Genomic DNA, 17471 nt, shown 5'->3' with positions numbered 1-17471 from the left:
CTAGACCCTCGCTCTCCCCGCTCTCGCACGCACACACACGCATATATATATATATATACGTTGTGGATAATAGATAACTACTAAAAGTGACAGCGGGTAGCCTTGCTGCTGCAAATGCCACGCAGGCGCAAGCGGCATCGGGGCGAGGAAGAAAGCGCCGATGCCCCCACCACAACTGCGCCGCCCGAACTCGACACTGTGGCCCCAGCTCTTCAGCAGCAGTCTTTTTTGGTAACGTCGAAATCACATCGTCGCCGTGCGACTGCGGTCACGCCATCGTTTTTGTTTGCGCCGATCACAGTTCTTCCGCCGTGGCAGCGTGTGGCGCTTTCAACATTGTGCCGACTACATGAGAGTCAGGCGAACGAGCACCGTGCGGCCGCTCATGGGCGTACGCTGCAGAGGGATCTCACGCGCTATCATGAGGACCTCCAACGGCGTGAGGATCGTCTGCGCGCCAAGCAGCGAGAGACGAGAGCAAGGCTTGGTAACAAGTTGTTTACAGCTATTGAGAAACAGTGGGCACGGCGCGGCGATGTGTTTCAGCAGCTTCTATGTGTGGAGTTTGATGAGGTGAAGCGGCGGCAGACGGAGCGGCGACAGGAAGACCTCCTTCGTGAGGCGGAGAACACCACGCGCACGCTGCTTGATGATATATTTTCTGAGACCAAACCTCCGTCTCTTCCTTCTGCCCATGGCGATGACGATGACGCCAACACGGCGGCAGTTACAGCTGCGCTGCAGAACAGTGACATGACGGGAGGCATGAGTGGGTCTGTGCTGGAGAGCTCCCTCTCTTTGCTTGACACGCAGAATGGACGACGGCCACTGCGTGACTACCAACGCTCCGCACTGCGTTGGATGACAAACCTCTATACGAAGAAGCTGAATGGCATCCTGGCTGACGAAATGGGGCTTGGCAAGACGATTCAAACCATTGCTCTGCTTGCTTTTTTTGCCGAGTACAAAAACGATTGGGGGCCACACCTCATCGTTGTGCCTACGACGGTCGTGCTCAACTGGAAGGCGGAGTTTCAACGCTGGTGTCCAGGGCTGAAGGTACTCGTCTACATTGGTTCCCGCAAGGAGCGACACCGCCTGCGCAAAGGCTGGATGGGAGAGGATGCGTTTCACGTTTGCATCACCTCCTACAATCTGATGGTGACGGAGCGGGCAGTGTTTCGCCGACGGCCATGGGGATTTCTTGTACTTGACGAAGCGCATCAAGTGAAGAATTTTATGAGTAAGAAATGGCAATCGCTCTTTGATTTGCAGGCGGAGTATCGCCTGTTATTGACAGGGACGCCGCTGCAGAGCTCGGTCATGGAGTTGTGGTCGCTCTTTCACTTTCTACTGCCATCTGCATCTGCCTTTAGCTCCAACGAGGAGTTTCGAGAATGGTTCAGCAACCCCATGGAGGACATGGTGACGGGGCGTACGTCCCTCAATGAGGAGGTTGTACGCCGTCTTCAGTCGCTGCTGAGGCCTTTTATGCTGCGCCGGCTGAAGAAAGATGTGGAGTCTCAACTCCCCTCCAAGACGGAGAAAGTGGTCGTGTGTCGCCTTTCCCGGCGTCAAAGGCTTTTGTATGATGATTACATGCAGCTTACGGAAACGCGGGAACGTATTCGAGGCGGGGCCGGTGGGGTGCTGGGGGTGTTGTTGGCGCTCCGCAAGGTCTGCAACCACCCTGACATGTTTGAAGAGCGTCGGACGCTTTCCCCTCTGGCTCTGGATTGCCTCAGTGAAATCACGCTTCTGGTGCCACGTGACATTTTGCTTCGGGGCAATGACTTTAGTGGTCGCTATCGCTTCCAGAAGTGGCGCCTCTGCGTGGAGGATGTGTCCCTTGCGCTGGAGCGCAGCGACGACATGTTGTTTGATGACGCATGGTTGGATTGCATGTGGCTGCGCCTATTGTTGAATGACCAGCCACTTGAGTGCCCCTTGTCACGGTACTCTGCAGCGAATTTCCGTTGGCCAGTCGATGCTTCCGTGGAGAAGATCGTGGGGAGCGATAGGAAAGATTGCTTTAGCGACGCTGTGTGGTCCATGATGTGTCAACAAGTTCGAGAGCAACAAGCATGCGCCCATCAACGCTATGCGACGACAGCCACCATTCAAGCTCAACAATACCAACGCATGGAAACTGCAGTGCGTGTGTGGTACCCTCGCTCTATTGAGATTGTATCCTACCAAGGGCTCGGTACTCTCCCACCACGGCTGCACCCGGATGTTGCGCAGCGTGCTTGCGCCATTTTTCCTATTGCACAAAAGGTTGCGGTGTATGTCCCTCGCGTTGCGGCCGTGCACCCACCACGTCTGCACTGCAGGCTTCCTGTGGCACATTACCTGGCGTTTCGTTCGCACACTCGGGAAAGTTTGGCGCCGCTGCTTGCAATTAGTAAGTCGCCTAGTAATTATCACACACGACGTGGCGTCTTTGACGCCTCCTCGTTTCTTGCTGAGTTGTGGCCGTTGCATGTGCGCCGCTGCTTCACTTTTCCAGACAAACGGCTGCTGATCCACGACTGTGGCAAGCTGCAATTCCTGCAACATGCCCTCAAACAACTGCGTCGCGATGGTCACAGAATGCTCATCTTCACGCAGTTTGTGCAAATGTTGAATATTCTGGAACGGTTTTTGTCCATCGTTGGCATTCCATACCTTCGAATTGACGGAAGCACCCCCGCTGAGAAAAGGCAGGCCTTTGTGGATCGCTTTAACGACGACGATCGCATCACGTGCATGATTCTTTCCACACGCTCAGGCGGAATAGGCCTAAACCTCACAGGCGCTGACACCGTTATATTTTATGACAGCGACTGGAACCCAACGATGGATCTGCAGGCGCAGGATCGGTGCCACCGCATTGGTCAAACGAAGCCGGTGACGATCTACCGCCTGATCAGTGAACACACAGTGGAGGAGAACATCTTGCAGAAGGCACGGGAGCGTAAGAAGCTTAACAATGTCGTCATTCGCGGCGGGCAGTTTCACGCCATGGCAAGTGTGGATGAAGTGTACGAGGACAGTGCGGCGGCATTCGCGGCGCTCTCCGACCCGGTGCGCCTTCGAAGTTTTTTCCACGACCTGGATGAGGATGCCACCGTCATGGAACACCAATGTCCGCGAGGTGAATTGCATGGTAAGGACTCGAGCATGAAAGAGCCGGTGGATATTCGAGCAGAGATGATGCGGCTTGAAGACCAGGAAGATCGTGAGGCGCAGCAGAATGTGGAGGAGGAATTGCGGGAGCTGGAGGAGCAGAAGCGAAACGATGAGGCCGAGTTGGGCGCTGAAGACGAAGAAGGGGATGACGCAGACGCCGACGAAGAAGGTACACCAGGAGAAGGAAGAAAAAGAAAACGAAGGAGGGAAGAAACGGAGGAGGAGCGAGAGGAGGGACTGATGCAGCTCCCGATGACGGATAATAATAACGACAATAATGTTGCCTTGGTTGACACGCACGCCGGTGTCCCACGTGGGGCGTCACCGATGGTGGTCCACAGGCGGCGTGATATTATGCGGCGGCAACGTACCCCACTTGATCGTCTTCTTTCCGTACGGTTTGCCACCTGTCACCCGGCAGAGGCAAGAAATCGCTATGATGCCTTGTGTGAGACCTACGCAGCCCACGTGGGGGAGAATGAGCTACCACAATTCACAACGGCATTTCAGCTGTAATGAGCTTTCGCTTGAATGTTTTTTCTTTCTTTCTGTACGTACGTCAGTGTGTGTGTTTCTCGTTGTATGTCTTGTGAGCTCTCCGCCTGTTCTTTTCACAGATGCAGAACCACTGCTATATTTCTCCTTTTGTTGTTGTTGTTGTTTTTTTTCGCAGCTTATTTGTCTTTTTATTTATTTTATTATTACGCTTTATTGGCATTCCACCACACCCTCTGCCTCTGCCTCTCTTGGGACATCTCCTTTCTCAGTCGTTGGTTGCTCGCTGTTTAGCTCTGCCGGCGTGGAGCTGTAGGAATTACTGTCCGCCCCGCCACTCGGGTGACTAAAGCACCGCACAGACAGCTGAAGGTGCTCATCTGCATAGTTTGAGAAGCGAGGAACGCGACATGTCGATCCCACAAGTGAATCCTGCAACAGGGAGGAAGTTGGAGCCTGTAGAGCCCAACTCCATGGAGGACGTGAAACGCGCCGTCTCCCACGCGCAGGAGGCACAGAAGGCGTGGGCGTCCCTCTCTTTTGGGGAGCGGGCGAAACATGTGAGAAAAGTGAAGCGTTTCTTAGCAGATAACGCGGAACGTGGCGCAGCCATCATCTCGCAATGTAACGGCAAAACGCGTCATGATGCGTTGGGGACGGAGATCCTGCCAGGCGTGATGGCCTGTGAATGGTACGCGGCGAATACTGCCCGTGTTCTCGCCCCACAGAAGCTGCCTTGTGGAAATATGTTGTTTTTCAACAAGTCAAATACGCTTCAATACATTCCTCTTGGCGTTGTTGGAATCATTACTGCGTGGAACTTCCCGTTCACGATTCCATTTATTGAGGTAATTATGGGATTGATGGCAGGCAATGGCGTTGTACTGAAGGTGGCAACGCCGACGGCGCACGTTGGTCGATTTATAGAAGAGTGCATCAACGCCGGGGATTTTCCTTCCGGCCTTTTTGCCCACGTCGTCATGCAAGGTGCTGATGTTGCCTTGGGAATGTTGCAGGCAGGTGTGGACAAGATTTTCTTTACCGGGAGCGTGCGGGTTGGGAAGCAACTTATGGCCCTTGCAGCGGAAACCCTCACACCGGTGTCGCTGGAGCTCGGTGGGAAGGACCCAATGATTGTGCTTGCCGACGCGTCCATTGAGCGGGCCGTGAACTGTGCGTTGTGGGCTGGATTTCAAAATGCAGGACAGTCCTGTGGAGGTGTGGAACGTATTTATGTTCATGAGTCCATACATGACAAGTTTCTTGCGGAGTTGGCCGCGAAGACGAGGGCGCTGCGGCATGGAGCGGATCTGAACTTCAACGTTGACATTGGGGCGGTGACCACCAAATCCCAACTCCAAACCATTAAGGAGCACGTGGAGGAAGCCGTTTCCCGTGGGGCCCGTATCGTGGCGCAGAGCACTCCGACGGGGGATGTTTCCAGTGGAAATTTTTATCCTGCCACAGTGTTGACAGGAGTGACAGCCGACATGCGTGTTATGCGGGAGGAAACATTTGGCCCTGTTCTGCCCGTGGTGCCATTTACGACGGAGGCAGATGCAATTGCTATGGCGAATGACTGCAGATTTGCACTGACGAGTAGTGTGTTTTCTAGCAGTCGCGCCAACGCTCGCCGTGTGGCGGACAAACTGGAGAGTGGTGTGGTGAGCATCAACGATCATCTTTACTCGCATGGTATGAGCGAGTCACCGTGGGGTGGGTGGAAAAATAGCGGCATTGGTCGCACTCACGGTGTGTTGGGACTAAGAGAAATGTGTAATGTGCGCTGCATCAACGATGACTGTCTTCCTAGTGGGTGGGTTCACCGGGATCTGTGGTGGTTCCCACATAGTAACGAGTCGTACAATACACTCCTGCACGCTGTCGCCGTTGTGGCCCCACATGGATTTGTAAACGCGTTGTTGAATCTTGTCTCGCTGGGGAAGCGAATTGGCGTAATGTTCCGACCCTGGTCTGTTACCACCGCCGCTAACGGTAAGGCAGTGACGTGTGAAGGGCTACAAAAGGAAATTAAAAAGTAGGGTTGCGTAGATACGTATTGGTCACACGCCCTAACCCTCAATGGTCCCAAAAGCATGGGAATCTTTGACTGTGTGTTTCCTGCTTTATTTCTGTGTCTCTGTCTTTGTGTATTCTTCGTATTGCCGGTGACGCTGGTGGGCAGAGCGTGCATGTATGTCGTGGCAACCGTTGGATCACGTTGGGTCGCAATTTGTTGTTGTTTTTTTTGTTTTGTTTGTTTGTTTGTTTTTTAGACGCCGTGTGGCCGTTTGACGCAGCAGCATCTTTGTAAAGTAAGGAGGAACGCGGAGAAGCAGCGGAGGGCGCCAAAAAAACAAAAGGGAGGGGGAACGCAGCCGAAAGAAGCATGGAGGTGACCTTCACTGTCTCACCGGACGAGCGACAGCATGTGGAGTACCTGGCCGACCTCTTTGCTGTCATTGTCGCCATTGAGAAGGTGGAGAAGGCGATGCTGCGCGACCTCATCACGCAGGAGCAGTACGATGCGACCATTCGCCGCCTGCTGGAGAAGTACAAGTCTAGCGTGTCCTACCTGGAGCAGGGCCGCAACCCGTACTACACCACCATTGACTCCTTTTGGGAAAACTACGGCTCCAAGTGCCCTGCCGCACGGGCCCGCATCCAGCTGGGCCTCGCTGACAAGGACCAACAACAAAAAGATGGACACACGAACACCACATTGGTATTGGAATGTGGTCAGTACTTCATTACACTCATGGATTCCCTCAAGCTGCAGCAGACCGCGGTGGATCAGTTGTACACGCTGCTTGCAGATCTAATTCAGGGACTGAAGCGTTTGGGGGCATCCGATCAAGACTTCTTTCACCGTCTCCTGGTGTGGAAAGAGAAGCTGGACACAATGAAGGCGTCCGATGAGTTAAACGAGAGGGATACGCGGGAGTTTGCATTTGTGCTGGAATGCGGATATCAGGCCTTTTACGCCTATCTTAGTGACATCAGTACAACGAAGACAAGATCATGAGAAACTAGCAAGCGGCAGAGAGTGCAGGGGGTTTGGGGGTCTGCAGATGCGCTGTAGCCCCATGCGCTCCTTCAGAGAGAAGAGGTGTCAGTTCAAATTATTATTATTATTGTATGTTTTTCTCAGATTACGGTGGTGGTGGTTGTGGTGCTACTACTGATTTCACCTTATTTCTCTTCTTTATTTCTGCTGCATATTTTATGATTCTGACATCCCCAGCTGTTACTCCATTCTGCGGCACCACATCGTATAGGGCAAAGAGCAAACCGAACGTAACGTAACGTAATACACAGCCAAAGTAAGAGAAATTTATATAGTACGGGGTGGGTGGGCGCAACAAATAGAAAGGGAAAGTGGGGTTGTATGTCGAGGTATGTTCCACCGCACCGCAAGCGGGAGGTGAGTGAGATTTATGGGGATAAAACCACAGAGAATAACGGTGGGAAGACTACCTCGGAGGCGCTACAGCGTGAGTCGTGGCAGGCCCTCAGTCGTAGCATTACTGGCATTATCAACCGAGTAAGTGGTGATTATGTGGAGTTGTCTGCCACCGAGTTGTTTCGTGAGAACATTATCCGTGGCCGAGGTCTGCTCTGCCGCAGCCTCATGCGGGCGCAGTTGGCGGACCCTGACCTTTCAAACGTCTTTTCCTCACTTGTGAGTCGTGTAAACAAAGAGTTTTCTATAATTGGTCTCCTTCTTGTGAAGCGGCTTGTGGTGCAGTGGTGGCGGTTGCACCGCCGCCGGGATTGGGCGGCGCTGCGCTGCGTCAGCCGCTTCCTCGCCTGGCTCTACATCTTCAATGTGGTGAATGTGGATGTCATCTATCAAATTATTCTCGCCCACCTTACCGCGGAGAAGCGCTGCGACGACGATGTGGATCAGGCGGCGGCTCTCTTTCGTGAAACGTTTCGTGCCATGTTGCAGCGAGACGTGGCGGAGTTTCACGCCCACGTGCTGACACCGATTCGTGACCTCCTCGCGATGGATGACGATGCGTTGCGCCTCTCTGCGCGAGCGCAGACGTTGCTGGAGGCGTGTCTTCGCGAGGTGCAGGAGTGGGAGCGTGTGAAACACACAACGTCGATCATTCCACCCCATTTACTGCTGGTGGAGCCCAGTGAGCAGAAGTGTCACGATGTGGACCTGGATGAGGCGGCGACGATGAATGCGGAGGAGCAACTTGATCGTTTCGCCTTCGATGTGGAGTACGATGCACACGAGGACGCGTACGAGGCGGCGCGGTGTGCGGTTCTGGGCGATGATTGGGAAACTAACCTTTTGGAGCAGGTGGCAGCGGCTGAGGAGGAGGAGGAGGAACATGAGGCAGCCTCTGAAGAGGAAAAGGAGGAGACCAGGGGTCAGGGACGGGCCGGACGAGAACAGCAGTCCTCTGCGGACACCACGAAGCAGCTTGTTGATGAACGTGAACGCCAGCTGCGTAAGGATGTGTACATGGCGATGCGTAGCAGCGTCCGTGCAGACGAGGTGGTGCACAAGATCCTGAAGTCGATGCCTGCCCAGGCGGAGCGCACCGTGTGCTTTATGGTGATAGAAGGATGCTGTGAAGAGTCTATCTACAAGCGAATCTACGGTATGGTGGGGGAGCGCCTGTGTAAGAGCAATGCAAAGTTTCAAGGCTTTTTTGCGGAGGCCTTTTGCGCCCGCTACGAACACGCGGAAGATCTCGTGGAGAAACAAATTGAGTACACGTGCAAAATTTACAGTCATCTTTTGCGTACAAACTCACTGCCATGGCACAGATGCCTTTCTGTGCTTGACATCGTTGAAAGCGACGTGTCGCAGCGACTTATGATTCAGTGGCTGCTGCAAGGGATGGTGGAGGCGCTTGGGATGCGTGTGGTGCTGGAGCGCTTTGAGAAGGACAAGGAGCTGCGGTCAAGCACGGCTAAATTATTTCCTCTCACCGCAAATGAGGAGGGGTTGGAGCGGGCCGTGAATCTTTTTGAGGCGATGGGGCTCGGCGAGTTAGGTGCCGGTGTGCGTGCACAACTGGAGAAGGTGCGACGCTCACGAATGATGATGCACGCGTCCGGCACCTCTAACTACAACAGCCGGGGTTCCGGCGGTGACGCGGACTACTACAGGAACCACAAACGATTAAGAGAGAACATGATGGAGTACATTTAGCAAGGATGAGGCAGCTCGAGGGAGGGAGTGGAGCTTGTGGTAGCGAGGTTTGGAGCCTAGTGGGGCAGCGCGCGGTGCCTCTGACGACTTCTCTGACTCGCGGTATGAAGGAATTGAGATAAGTTTGTGAACGCAAACGGGAATAACATTGTATGGATGTGTATTTTACGTTGGCAGTTTTTTTTTAACCCCCTATTTGTCTTGTCTTTCTCTGACTGTGTGTCTGTTTGCGCGTGTGCGTGTGTCCGGGGAAGAGGAGTGTCGGTTCTCTGCTTTGCACTTTTTTTTTGTCCTTTCTTCTCTTTTTCTTGCATGCATGCGTGGTCGTTGCGTGCCCTCGCCGTTGCTGCGTCTCCACACACTCAGCCCATTCCCCACTTCATTTGGTCCGATTAGCGTTCAGGAGGTAAGCTACAGGAAGGAAAAAGGAAGAGAAATAGGAGGAATAGGAAGACAAGGTATTTAAAACAGTAAGAAAGCGAACCATATATGGAAGATCCAAACCGTAAGCCTACCAAGGCCCATGTCTGTGTGCGTGTGCGCCCATTTACCGAGGCGGAGGCGAACGTCTGCCCAGAGGATAGTCCTGTCCCGCGCGAGGTTGTTGTGTGGGACTGTCACCGCAGCTTGACCGTCCTTGATGCAGCTAACGGCTTTGTGCCGCGCAAAAACGGTCAGTTTGATATAGACAATGTGCTGTGGTCGTTTCGTGACGAGGAACGGCCAAAGATGGTGCTGCACACGCAGAAGGACGTCTACAGCGCGGTGGTTGCTCCCATGATCCCGCAGATTCTAGATGGTTACAACACGGCGTTTTGCGTAGCCGGTGCCACTGGAGGCGGTCGCGTCTATTCGCTCTACGGCGATGACGTGGATGGCCTAAACCGTGGCATTCTTCCACGATTTGCAGAGAATATTTTTAACGCATTTAAGCGGGAAAAGCATGAAAATATTAAAATCAACTGTGAGATTGAGGCGGTCGACGTCTCGCCCAACGAAACCTACGTGGATCTGCTCGCACAGCGCCGAAGGACTTGTCCGACCACTGCTGTCGAGGAGCTAAAACTCGTCCACGATGCCACGGAGGGAATTAAGTTGCAGGGCGTCACACGGGTGGAGGTGGGAAAAGCAGCCGATGTTCTCAGTGTTCTGCGGCAGCTTTCACGTGTGGTACCGAAGCGCAGCGGCTGCCACACGGTTCATTTTCGTTTTGTTGAGACCTTTGACTTCGCGGATCCAGAGCAGCAGGAGCAGGTGGTGTCCAAGTCCCGCCGCATCAGTGTGCTCTTCGTCCTGCTGCGCAACATGCCGGCCGCCTTCCATCGCTGCATAGACGTGGCGGTGGAGCACGACAGCGGGGAGAACCCGCTCGCGAAGGTTCCAGTCCGCGAAACGGCCTTTACAAAACTATATCCGGATCTCTTTCAGCAGGGCTACAATCTCTCCTTCCTCTGCTGCGTCAGTCCCTTCTACGAGCATGCGCGCGAGAGTGTCCAGACCCTGGTCCTGGCGACAAAGTTTATGAAGCTGAAATGCAGACCGAGGCTGATGCACGACGAAGCGCTTATGGAGCTGCGGAATCTTTCGGAGGAGGTGAAGAACCTCAAAACGGAGGTGGTGAAGCAGATGGAGTCGACACAGATCGTGCAGCAGGAGCTCAATTTACGTGAGGTGGAGCTCATGAAGCAGGAGGCTGCCCACCATGGGGCAGAGCGAGCGCTGCGAAAGGCGGAAGAGGCCATTGCGTTGGCGAGGCACGCCATTGTGTTAAACCGATACCGCACGGAGAGGCAGAAGAAAAATTTTGAACATGAACATAACACCAAGATGAAAAGGCTGAGTGCGGCAAGGGCGGAAAAGGAAGAGATGGACAAATCCCTCGAGGAGGAGATGAAGCGCAAGCAGCAGCTTGAGGAGGTAAAAAAGACCTGGGAACGGAAGGTGGAGGCGCGGGCGGAGAAGAATGCGGCGTTTGATGCCCGTCTTAAGGCCGATGAGGCAAAAGAGAAGCAGATGGAGAGGATGCAGAAATTTATCGCCGCCTCACAAGAGGAGCGGCGTCGCATCCTTGCGGAAGAGACGAAGGAGAAATTTCTCAACGGTGCGGCGGCGCACGCGAATGAGCTCACACTCCTACGGGAGGCACAGAACAAGGCGGATGGCCGCTGTCACGCACTCGAGAAGGACTACGCCGTCGTCTCCGCCGCAGAAAAAGGAACGGTGGAGAATGCGGAGGTGCAGAAAGAGAACGCACGACTGAAAAAGGAGATTGTGGACGTGGAAGCGGAAATCGTGCATTTGCAAGCAGAGATTGGCAAGCGACAACCCGGCTGTCAGTGCGTTTTCATGTAGACAACACCAACACCTATGGAAATGAAATGAAAAATTAGAGCTTGACGGGTGTGTGACACTCCGCGGGCTTCCTCTCTCGTTCCATTGTTTTCTTGCATTCTCCGTGTTGCCTTGCGAGTTGCGTGCGAACTCTGAGGAGGATGTTTTCCCGGCTGCACGTACAATCAAGCAGGAAAAAGATGAAGAAAAATTATAGAGACAACTAAAGAAACAAGTTGTGATTTCTGCGTCATGTTTATATGTCCGTGCATTAACATATTGTTTACCTAAATTTGAAAAAAAAAAAACATTTGTGTACCGACCCCCCTCACTCCTTCTCTCTCCATCGTTCTATCCATCTTTCTCTCCCTCAAGCCACATTCTCTCGGGGTCTCTCTTTATGCCTGTGAGTCTCTCGGCCTGAGTATGTGAAGAATATGAGGGGTGTGATGGACTGAATCCGGGTAAAAAGGAAAACAACCACACCAAATAAAATAAAAAAAGATGATCGTGGTTGTAGGAACAGAATGTGTGTGGACGTTTTTGAGCAATACCGCCTGCGAAAAAATGAGAAAAAAAAAAACAACGTGGAGACAGCGGTTCAACGAAGAAACATGGGTGAGAATGCGTGCGGTGCAGTCTTTTTTTTGTTTGTTTGTTTGTCTGTATGTATTTTTTTTGTTTTTTTTCTTTTTGTTTTTGGCGGATAAAGGCGTTTTTTGTGCGTGGGTGTGTTTTACTTTTCCTCCGTCACGGATGCATGCGTGCAACGTTATACACGAAGGAGAGGGGGACGATGGTGGAACTGCACATTGGGCCTCAATCAATGAAAACTCTGTATGTGTTGCGTGTATGGCTGTGTGTTTTCCCCCCGTTATCGTTTCCATGTTTGTTTGTTTGTGTTTTTTTTTCAACAACGACAACTACTACAAACATGACATATATTTCACACGTGTGTCATCTTGCGCGTATTTATGTGTGTGTGGGTGTTTACATGTTTTTTTTCTTTCTCTGTGCCGTTTGTGGGATGTGTGGTGTACGTGGGCCGCACAGGCTGACGTCAAGTCGTAGTCGTGGTAGGAGATATCCATAATCTAAGAAGTAGGCTGAGAAAGAGCAAGAGCAGCATATACGCTGTATTGGGCATCGCGGAGTCTAATCGCCGACAGAAAGAAAGAAGAAAAAAACAGGAAGTAGTAGCAGGACAAAAAAAACGGCATACACACACAAAACAAAAATCATATTATGGTGGTTCTTTCCTTGTTGGAGAACGTCAGGGATGCAGCGACTCGCCTGATACCAACGCCGTATACAGACATCGTGGAGGAGGCCACGCAGCCGCAGTTGTTCGAGCCACAGTATAGAGCCGTGTCCATTTTGTGCAGCGGCGCGAACAGCGGCAATGATGCGGCGGTAGACGTGGTGCGGGCTGTTCGTCGACGCATCACGGACAGTGATGCCAAGGTGCAGTTTCTAACGATCCTCGTCCTTGACGCGTTAGTGAAGAATTGTGATGTTGCGGTGCACCTTGAGTTGGCCTCACAGAAGGGGTTGCTGCGGGATCTGCAGAACGTCGCCACGCGAACATCGTGCGTCACTGAGAAGGAGCGCATGGCAAAGAGGGCCGCTCTGACACTCATTTTGAACCTCTCCATTTGGTTTACTGGTCACCCGGATGGGCGACTGTACATATTGACGACAATAAGCGATGATGTGCGGCATGTGATGGGCCCAAACGCATTTGAAGGGATTCACCCGGACACCAACACACATATAATCCCTGCAGCGAACCGCACGCGACAGCGAAGTAGACCTGAGGCTCGCGGGCAGACGAAGCCAGCTCGACAGCGTCAGCAGCGGCAGGAAGGACCCATTGTGGACGCTGTGGGCATCAACTACCCAACGGAGGAGGAGCTTGCCGCCATGCTAGATTGTTGCATGACCCTGGCAGAGTATTTGAACAACGCAAAGGTTCAGCCGGATGGCTCCATTGAGGCCGATGATGTTATTTGTGGGTTTCGTAAGAAAATACTGGAAGACCAAAAGCTGGTGGCGGTGCTTCTCAGCTCTGACCTCAACCTTGACAACCGCGACATTTTACGTGATGTGTCCGGTGGCCAAACCGCCCTTATCCGGCGACTGGAGACGGACGTGAAGTTATGTTCGGACCAAACTTCCGCACCCAGTCGAACCACCGATGTGGCCGCGACGGAAACGTATTTTTCCCAAGTGGCGACACCTACTCCCCCGTCTGCTGCTGGAAGTCAAGGGGCCGAAAAGACGACGGCGATGAAGCCACCCATGCCCCAAGTGGAGCCTGCTGCAGTTCCCATGGCCCTAGCAGAGGCAGCGCAAGGAGCTATAAGCACGGTGCAAGAGTCTGAACCGTCGCCTGTGCAACAGACGTCAAATGACATGGAAAATCTTTTTCTGGCTGAGCCTGCTCGTGTCAACGGTGCGGATCCACCGCCAGCCGAGGCGGACGCCCCATTGCCAACAATAATTGTTTCCGAGTGGAAGGAGGCGGTGGCTGTGGTGGAGGAAAAGCAGCGACCCCAGCAGCAAGAGCAGGAGCAGGAAGCAGCAAAAAACCAACCGGGTCAGCATGCGAAGGCTGAAAAAGAGAAGAATAGTCCGCAAAACACTGGCGGCAATGATGACTTTGATGCTTTTTTGGAAGAGCATTTGTCCACATAGCACGGCCGCCATGTTGCTCGGTGGACACCCAAGACTAACGAAAAAAAAAAGTGTCGAAGATGAAAAAGAGAGGGAGGGGGGGGGCGGGGGAAGACGGAAGTGTTGCTGTTTGTTTCTTTCATCCACTCTATTTAAGTGTGTGTGTGTGTGTCTCTATCCCTGTTATTCTTTTTACGTCCTATCTGATCTCGATACTTTTGTTGTTTTCCTCTTTTTAAGGGAGGTGGAGAGGGTCCCACACGTTACCCCTCCATCTTTGAGGCGCTGCTGTTTCCATCCGTCCACAGCGTCACACGCAGGTGGAGCAGATGACCCATGCAAGCAAGAACAAAATGAAGGATAAAAAAAGAGGGGGTTAAGTGGATGTGGCAGAAGCACTTGAACGTGACAGCTGTTAGTTTTATTTCTCCATTAATATTACTGTTGTTCTTTTTTGTGTGTTTCTTTGCTTTGTTTTGCTATTTACAATTCCATCGTGCCAACAGCATTGTTGCTGCTGCAGATATTTTTTTTCTTTGCTGCTCGGGTACACCATGGAAACAAAATAGGAGCACAAAAAAAAAATGTACCATCGAAGAACAGCGGGAGAAGCTCCAATGAGGAGAGAAATTATGGAGGAGCCAATCTTTTGTTGTTCCTCCTACCAGCGTTTCTCAATGCGAGACAAAAGAGATGGGGGCGAGTGCGGCTGAAGTTGAGTTCCCTGGGGAAGGGCAGAGGTGGGGGGGTTGCTATCTTCTGCACAGCAGCGTGAGGCACTTTCTACTGAACAGTTTTTCTTCACTCAATTGACGCTATCACGGCTCTTTTTTTTTGTATCATCTTCGTTGTAGCTTTGTCAAGTCATTACACACCCGTACCATTTGCGTTTTGTTGTGGTTGTGTGTCACCAGCAGTCTGCACAGCGACGAACAAACGAATTGGCCTCTTGCCGTGATATTGAGACAGAGAGAGATGAGACCTGATACATTTGACACGCTGGCGAATACTGTGGAAAGCTACGCCACACAAGGAGCGTGCGAGCGTGGGTATCGTATTGACGCCAAGGAGTTGGATGTTTCGCCCAATAGACTGAGCGGCTTTCCATTTGCCACAAAGGAGGCTGTGGGAGTTCATCTCATGTGTAGTAAAGGGGATTTCACCGTCTCGGCCGATGTAAGTTCAAACCCAAAGGCAACATGGTGGGACCTTGTCCCCAGTGTTTCCTGGACAAAGTCAGTGCGTGGCCAGCAGCATGAATTTCTCCTGCGCCTGGCAACGACGCCGCTAGTTTACTATGCATTGCACCACCCGCAATTTACCTGTTCGTCGGAGATGAAGTTTATGGATGGCTTCAGATCCCACTTCACGGCCTCTACCCGGCTTTCTGAGAAGAGTCAGTTTGGGGCAAGCGTGGAGTATGACCCTAGTCGCAGCGGCCTGATAGATTACACGGTAGCTCTCTCACGCACGGGGTGCTCGGCGGTGTGGAGAGGCGACTTTGTCGTTCAATATAATGCCACCCGTGGGGCGGCTGTCCACACCCGCATTCCAGTCCATCGTATGGTAAGCGCTGTGACGCTGGTGGAACGGCAGCGCGTTATTGTCGGTGCTGAGGCCCGCTCCCCGTGTGGCGCACAGATGCTTATGAACGTCAACCTTGTGGATTCCCGCGTCATGTTGGCCGTCATTCGCAACCTGGACGATATATGGAAGATCACCATGAATTACTCCGCGCCGCTGCCTGGGAGCTCCTCCGGTTCGGCGAGGTTTGGTGTCGTCTTCACCAGCCAGTACGCTTAGTAAGTGTGCCGCATCGGATTGAAACGGGCACACGAATGGGTCCGCCCAAAGCGGAAGAGGAGGGGGTTGGTTTTGGCTCATGTGATGTGGGTAAAATAATGGATGCATGTGCCGAAAAGGCGAGTGAGCATGTAAAATGTCATTTTAAGGAATTATGGAGACAAGAGCTCCAAGCAAGTGTAACTGCTGTGGGAGAGGGGGGGTGCAACAAACAAGAGTTAGCGTTTATTTGTTTGCATATATATATATATATATACATGTCTATCTTTGTCGTTCTATGTTCCTGTATGTGTGTTTTCCTCACGCAGCAGCTGACGAGCATAAGGGGTGAAAGAAGCAAACAGCCATGCGGTAGCCGTAGTCATGGTCGTATAGGTCTCGTTATCCAACAAACGGAAGGGGGAAAAATAAACTGTAGACACGTGAGGGTACATGTTTACGTAACTGCTTACATAACATGCAATGCCTATTGTTACGTTTCTCCTTCTCACGTTGTGTTTCATGCCGTTTTTTTCACTGATGTTATTTGCCTTCCAACTTTTTATTTCTTTTTATTTCATTGACGCATGTGTACGTACGCTCATATGCGCCCATGCTGAAGGTTGATTGGAGGCCAGGAGAGGCTGGGGCCGAAGGGACACAACAACCAGGCGCCACACTCCATGAGGGCGGAGCGCACCGCCTGTCTACCGTGAATGGCAACGGTGAAAGTTGCGTCACGGTGTTTGAGTTGCCACCGTCGCCGGTTCATGAAATGAGCCCCTCTTCAGCCACCACATCGGCCAGAGGGAACATTAAAACAGTGCCAGGGACGTCTGCGGGCACTCGTGTTTTCTCCTCTTTAGTCTCCTTCTCCTCCGCCGTCAACGGGAATGAGGACAACACGGTGGCTACGTTGCGAACGCAGTTACGTTGCGCGGAGCTGAGCAACAGTATTCTGCGTGACAATAACGATACTCTGAAGGCCGTTGCCAACCAGCTGGCTGCGCAACTGGACCTGGCAAATAACGGGTTGGCCCTTTATCAAGAACAGGAACAGGTACAAGCTTTGCGACGCAGTGGACACGAAGGGCAGAACAAAGGGAACGCCTGTCGTGAAGCCTCTGCCACCGAAGCAGAGTACGAGCACTGTATTGCCTCACTCTACCGTGCAGTGCGGGGAAAAAATGCGACGCTCACATATTTCCGAAACGAAATGGAGGTCCGAAAGGTGGATGCGTCAGTTTTGCTTCAAGCGTCGTTGGAGAGGAAAGATAACTATATCCTTCAACTGATGGGTGAATTGGATCAGTTGCGACGTGTACAGGGCATTGGGTGTTATGCACAAATTCGGAGTAAGTAACCGGCACCCACGCAGATATATCCCAACGCATGTAAAGGATACCGAGTTTAGTGCTACTCTACGATTCTGTTGCATCTGTTGATGCCACAAGCTCTCCAAATCAAGGACACAGTACACACCACACTCTCCCCTCTTCCTCCTCCTCCTCCACGCCGCACACACTCCGAGGGAGAGAGCCGCTGCGTGGCGGGCATTTATTTGTACGTGCCCGTTCACCTCATTTTTCATTTTGTTTTGCTCTTTTTTTTAAAAAAAAAATAATAATAATAATCATTTGATCTTGCACTGCTTTTTTTTTGCCCTGTAGTTCTGCTCACTCAAACCGCACTCCAGACCAAACCAAGCGACTCACAATGACCTCCGTGGAATCCGGCGCCAAGGTTCTCCGAATGAAGGAGAGCGACGTGCAGAAGCTTGTCGCCATGCACTGCCACCTCGGCACCAAGAACCGCAGCAGCGCCATGAAGAAGTACATCC

General features: G+C 52.3%; 8 protein-coding genes and 1 pseudogene across 8 annotated transcripts, besides 11 other annotated features; all 9 read left to right on the top strand.

Moving 5' to 3' along the window:
* Positions 1–41: 41 nt before the first annotated feature.
* Positions 42–58: a microsatellite.
* A 56-nt stretch (positions 59–114) lies between these two features.
* On the top strand, positions 115–3687 carry TraAM80_03860 (putative helicase; the record flags this gene model as incomplete). Its single annotated transcript, XM_029380811.1, has 1 exon — positions 115–3687. One exon carries the CDS (start codon positions 115–117, stop codon positions 3685–3687), a length of 3573 nt encoding a protein of 1190 aa, XP_029239344.1.
* Positions 3688–3816: 129 nt separating this feature from the next.
* Positions 3817–3839: a microsatellite.
* A 237-nt stretch (positions 3840–4076) lies between these two features.
* Positions 4077–5708, top strand: TraAM80_03859 (putative aldehyde dehydrogenase; the record flags this gene model as incomplete). Its single annotated transcript, XM_029380810.1, has 1 exon — positions 4077–5708. One exon carries the CDS (start codon positions 4077–4079, stop codon positions 5706–5708), a length of 1632 nt encoding a protein of 543 aa, XP_029239343.1.
* A 61-nt stretch (positions 5709–5769) lies between these two features.
* Positions 5770–5830: a microsatellite.
* A 68-nt stretch (positions 5831–5898) lies between these two features.
* Positions 5899–5940: a microsatellite.
* A 115-nt stretch (positions 5941–6055) lies between these two features.
* Positions 6056–6691, top strand: TraAM80_03858 (vacuolar protein sorting-associated protein; the record flags this gene model as incomplete). The annotated part of the gene is made up of 1 exon (XM_029380809.1): positions 6056–6691. The coding sequence occupies one exon, from the start codon at positions 6056–6058 to the stop codon at positions 6689–6691; it is 636 nt and encodes a 211-aa protein (XP_029239342.1).
* Positions 6692–6822: 131 nt separating this feature from the next.
* Positions 6823–6841: a microsatellite.
* Positions 6842–7054: 213 nt separating this feature from the next.
* On the top strand, positions 7055–8842 carry TraAM80_03857 (pre-mRNA-splicing factor CWC22; the record flags this gene model as incomplete). The annotated part of the gene is made up of 1 exon (XM_029380808.1): positions 7055–8842. The coding sequence occupies one exon, from the start codon at positions 7055–7057 to the stop codon at positions 8840–8842; it is 1788 nt and encodes a 595-aa protein (XP_029239341.1).
* A 156-nt stretch (positions 8843–8998) lies between these two features.
* On the top strand, positions 8999–9244 carry TraAM80_03856 (hypothetical protein; annotated as a pseudogene).
* Positions 9245–9331: 87 nt separating this feature from the next.
* TraAM80_03855 (putative kinesin-like protein) lies at positions 9332–11194 on the top strand (the record flags this gene model as incomplete). Its single annotated transcript, XM_029380807.1, has 1 exon — positions 9332–11194. The coding sequence occupies one exon, from the start codon at positions 9332–9334 to the stop codon at positions 11192–11194; it is 1863 nt and encodes a 620-aa protein (XP_029239340.1).
* Positions 11195–11814: 620 nt separating this feature from the next.
* Positions 11815–11874: a sequence feature (A-rich).
* A 185-nt stretch (positions 11875–12059) lies between these two features.
* Positions 12060–12084: a microsatellite.
* A 334-nt stretch (positions 12085–12418) lies between these two features.
* On the top strand, positions 12419–13870 carry TraAM80_03854 (uncharacterized protein; the record flags this gene model as incomplete). Its single annotated transcript, XM_029380806.1, has 1 exon — positions 12419–13870. One exon carries the CDS (start codon positions 12419–12421, stop codon positions 13868–13870), a length of 1452 nt encoding a protein of 483 aa, XP_029239339.1.
* A 423-nt stretch (positions 13871–14293) lies between these two features.
* Positions 14294–14326: a sequence feature (A-rich).
* Positions 14327–14824: 498 nt separating this feature from the next.
* On the top strand, positions 14825–15652 carry TraAM80_03853 (uncharacterized protein; the record flags this gene model as incomplete). Its single annotated transcript, XM_029380805.1, has 1 exon — positions 14825–15652. One exon carries the CDS (start codon positions 14825–14827, stop codon positions 15650–15652), a length of 828 nt encoding a protein of 275 aa, XP_029239338.1.
* Positions 15653–15889: 237 nt separating this feature from the next.
* Positions 15890–15917: a microsatellite.
* A 327-nt stretch (positions 15918–16244) lies between these two features.
* TraAM80_03852 (uncharacterized protein) lies at positions 16245–16994 on the top strand (the record flags this gene model as incomplete). The annotated part of the gene is made up of 1 exon (XM_029380804.1): positions 16245–16994. One exon carries the CDS (start codon positions 16245–16247, stop codon positions 16992–16994), a length of 750 nt encoding a protein of 249 aa, XP_029239337.1.
* Positions 16995–17119: 125 nt separating this feature from the next.
* Positions 17120–17143: a microsatellite.
* Positions 17144–17241: 98 nt separating this feature from the next.
* Positions 17242–17268: a microsatellite.
* Between the last annotated feature and the right edge of the window lie 203 nt (positions 17269–17471).

Source organism: Trypanosoma rangeli, assembly GCF_003719475.1.
Source record: "Trypanosoma rangeli strain AM80 chromosome Unknown Tra_15.4_contig_00105, whole genome shotgun sequence".
Classification (NCBI taxonomy): Eukaryota; Euglenozoa; class Kinetoplastea; order Trypanosomatida; family Trypanosomatidae; genus Trypanosoma; species Trypanosoma rangeli.
Note: the sequence above shows the minus strand (reverse complement) of the source record. Positions and strands in the feature narration are given on the sequence as shown.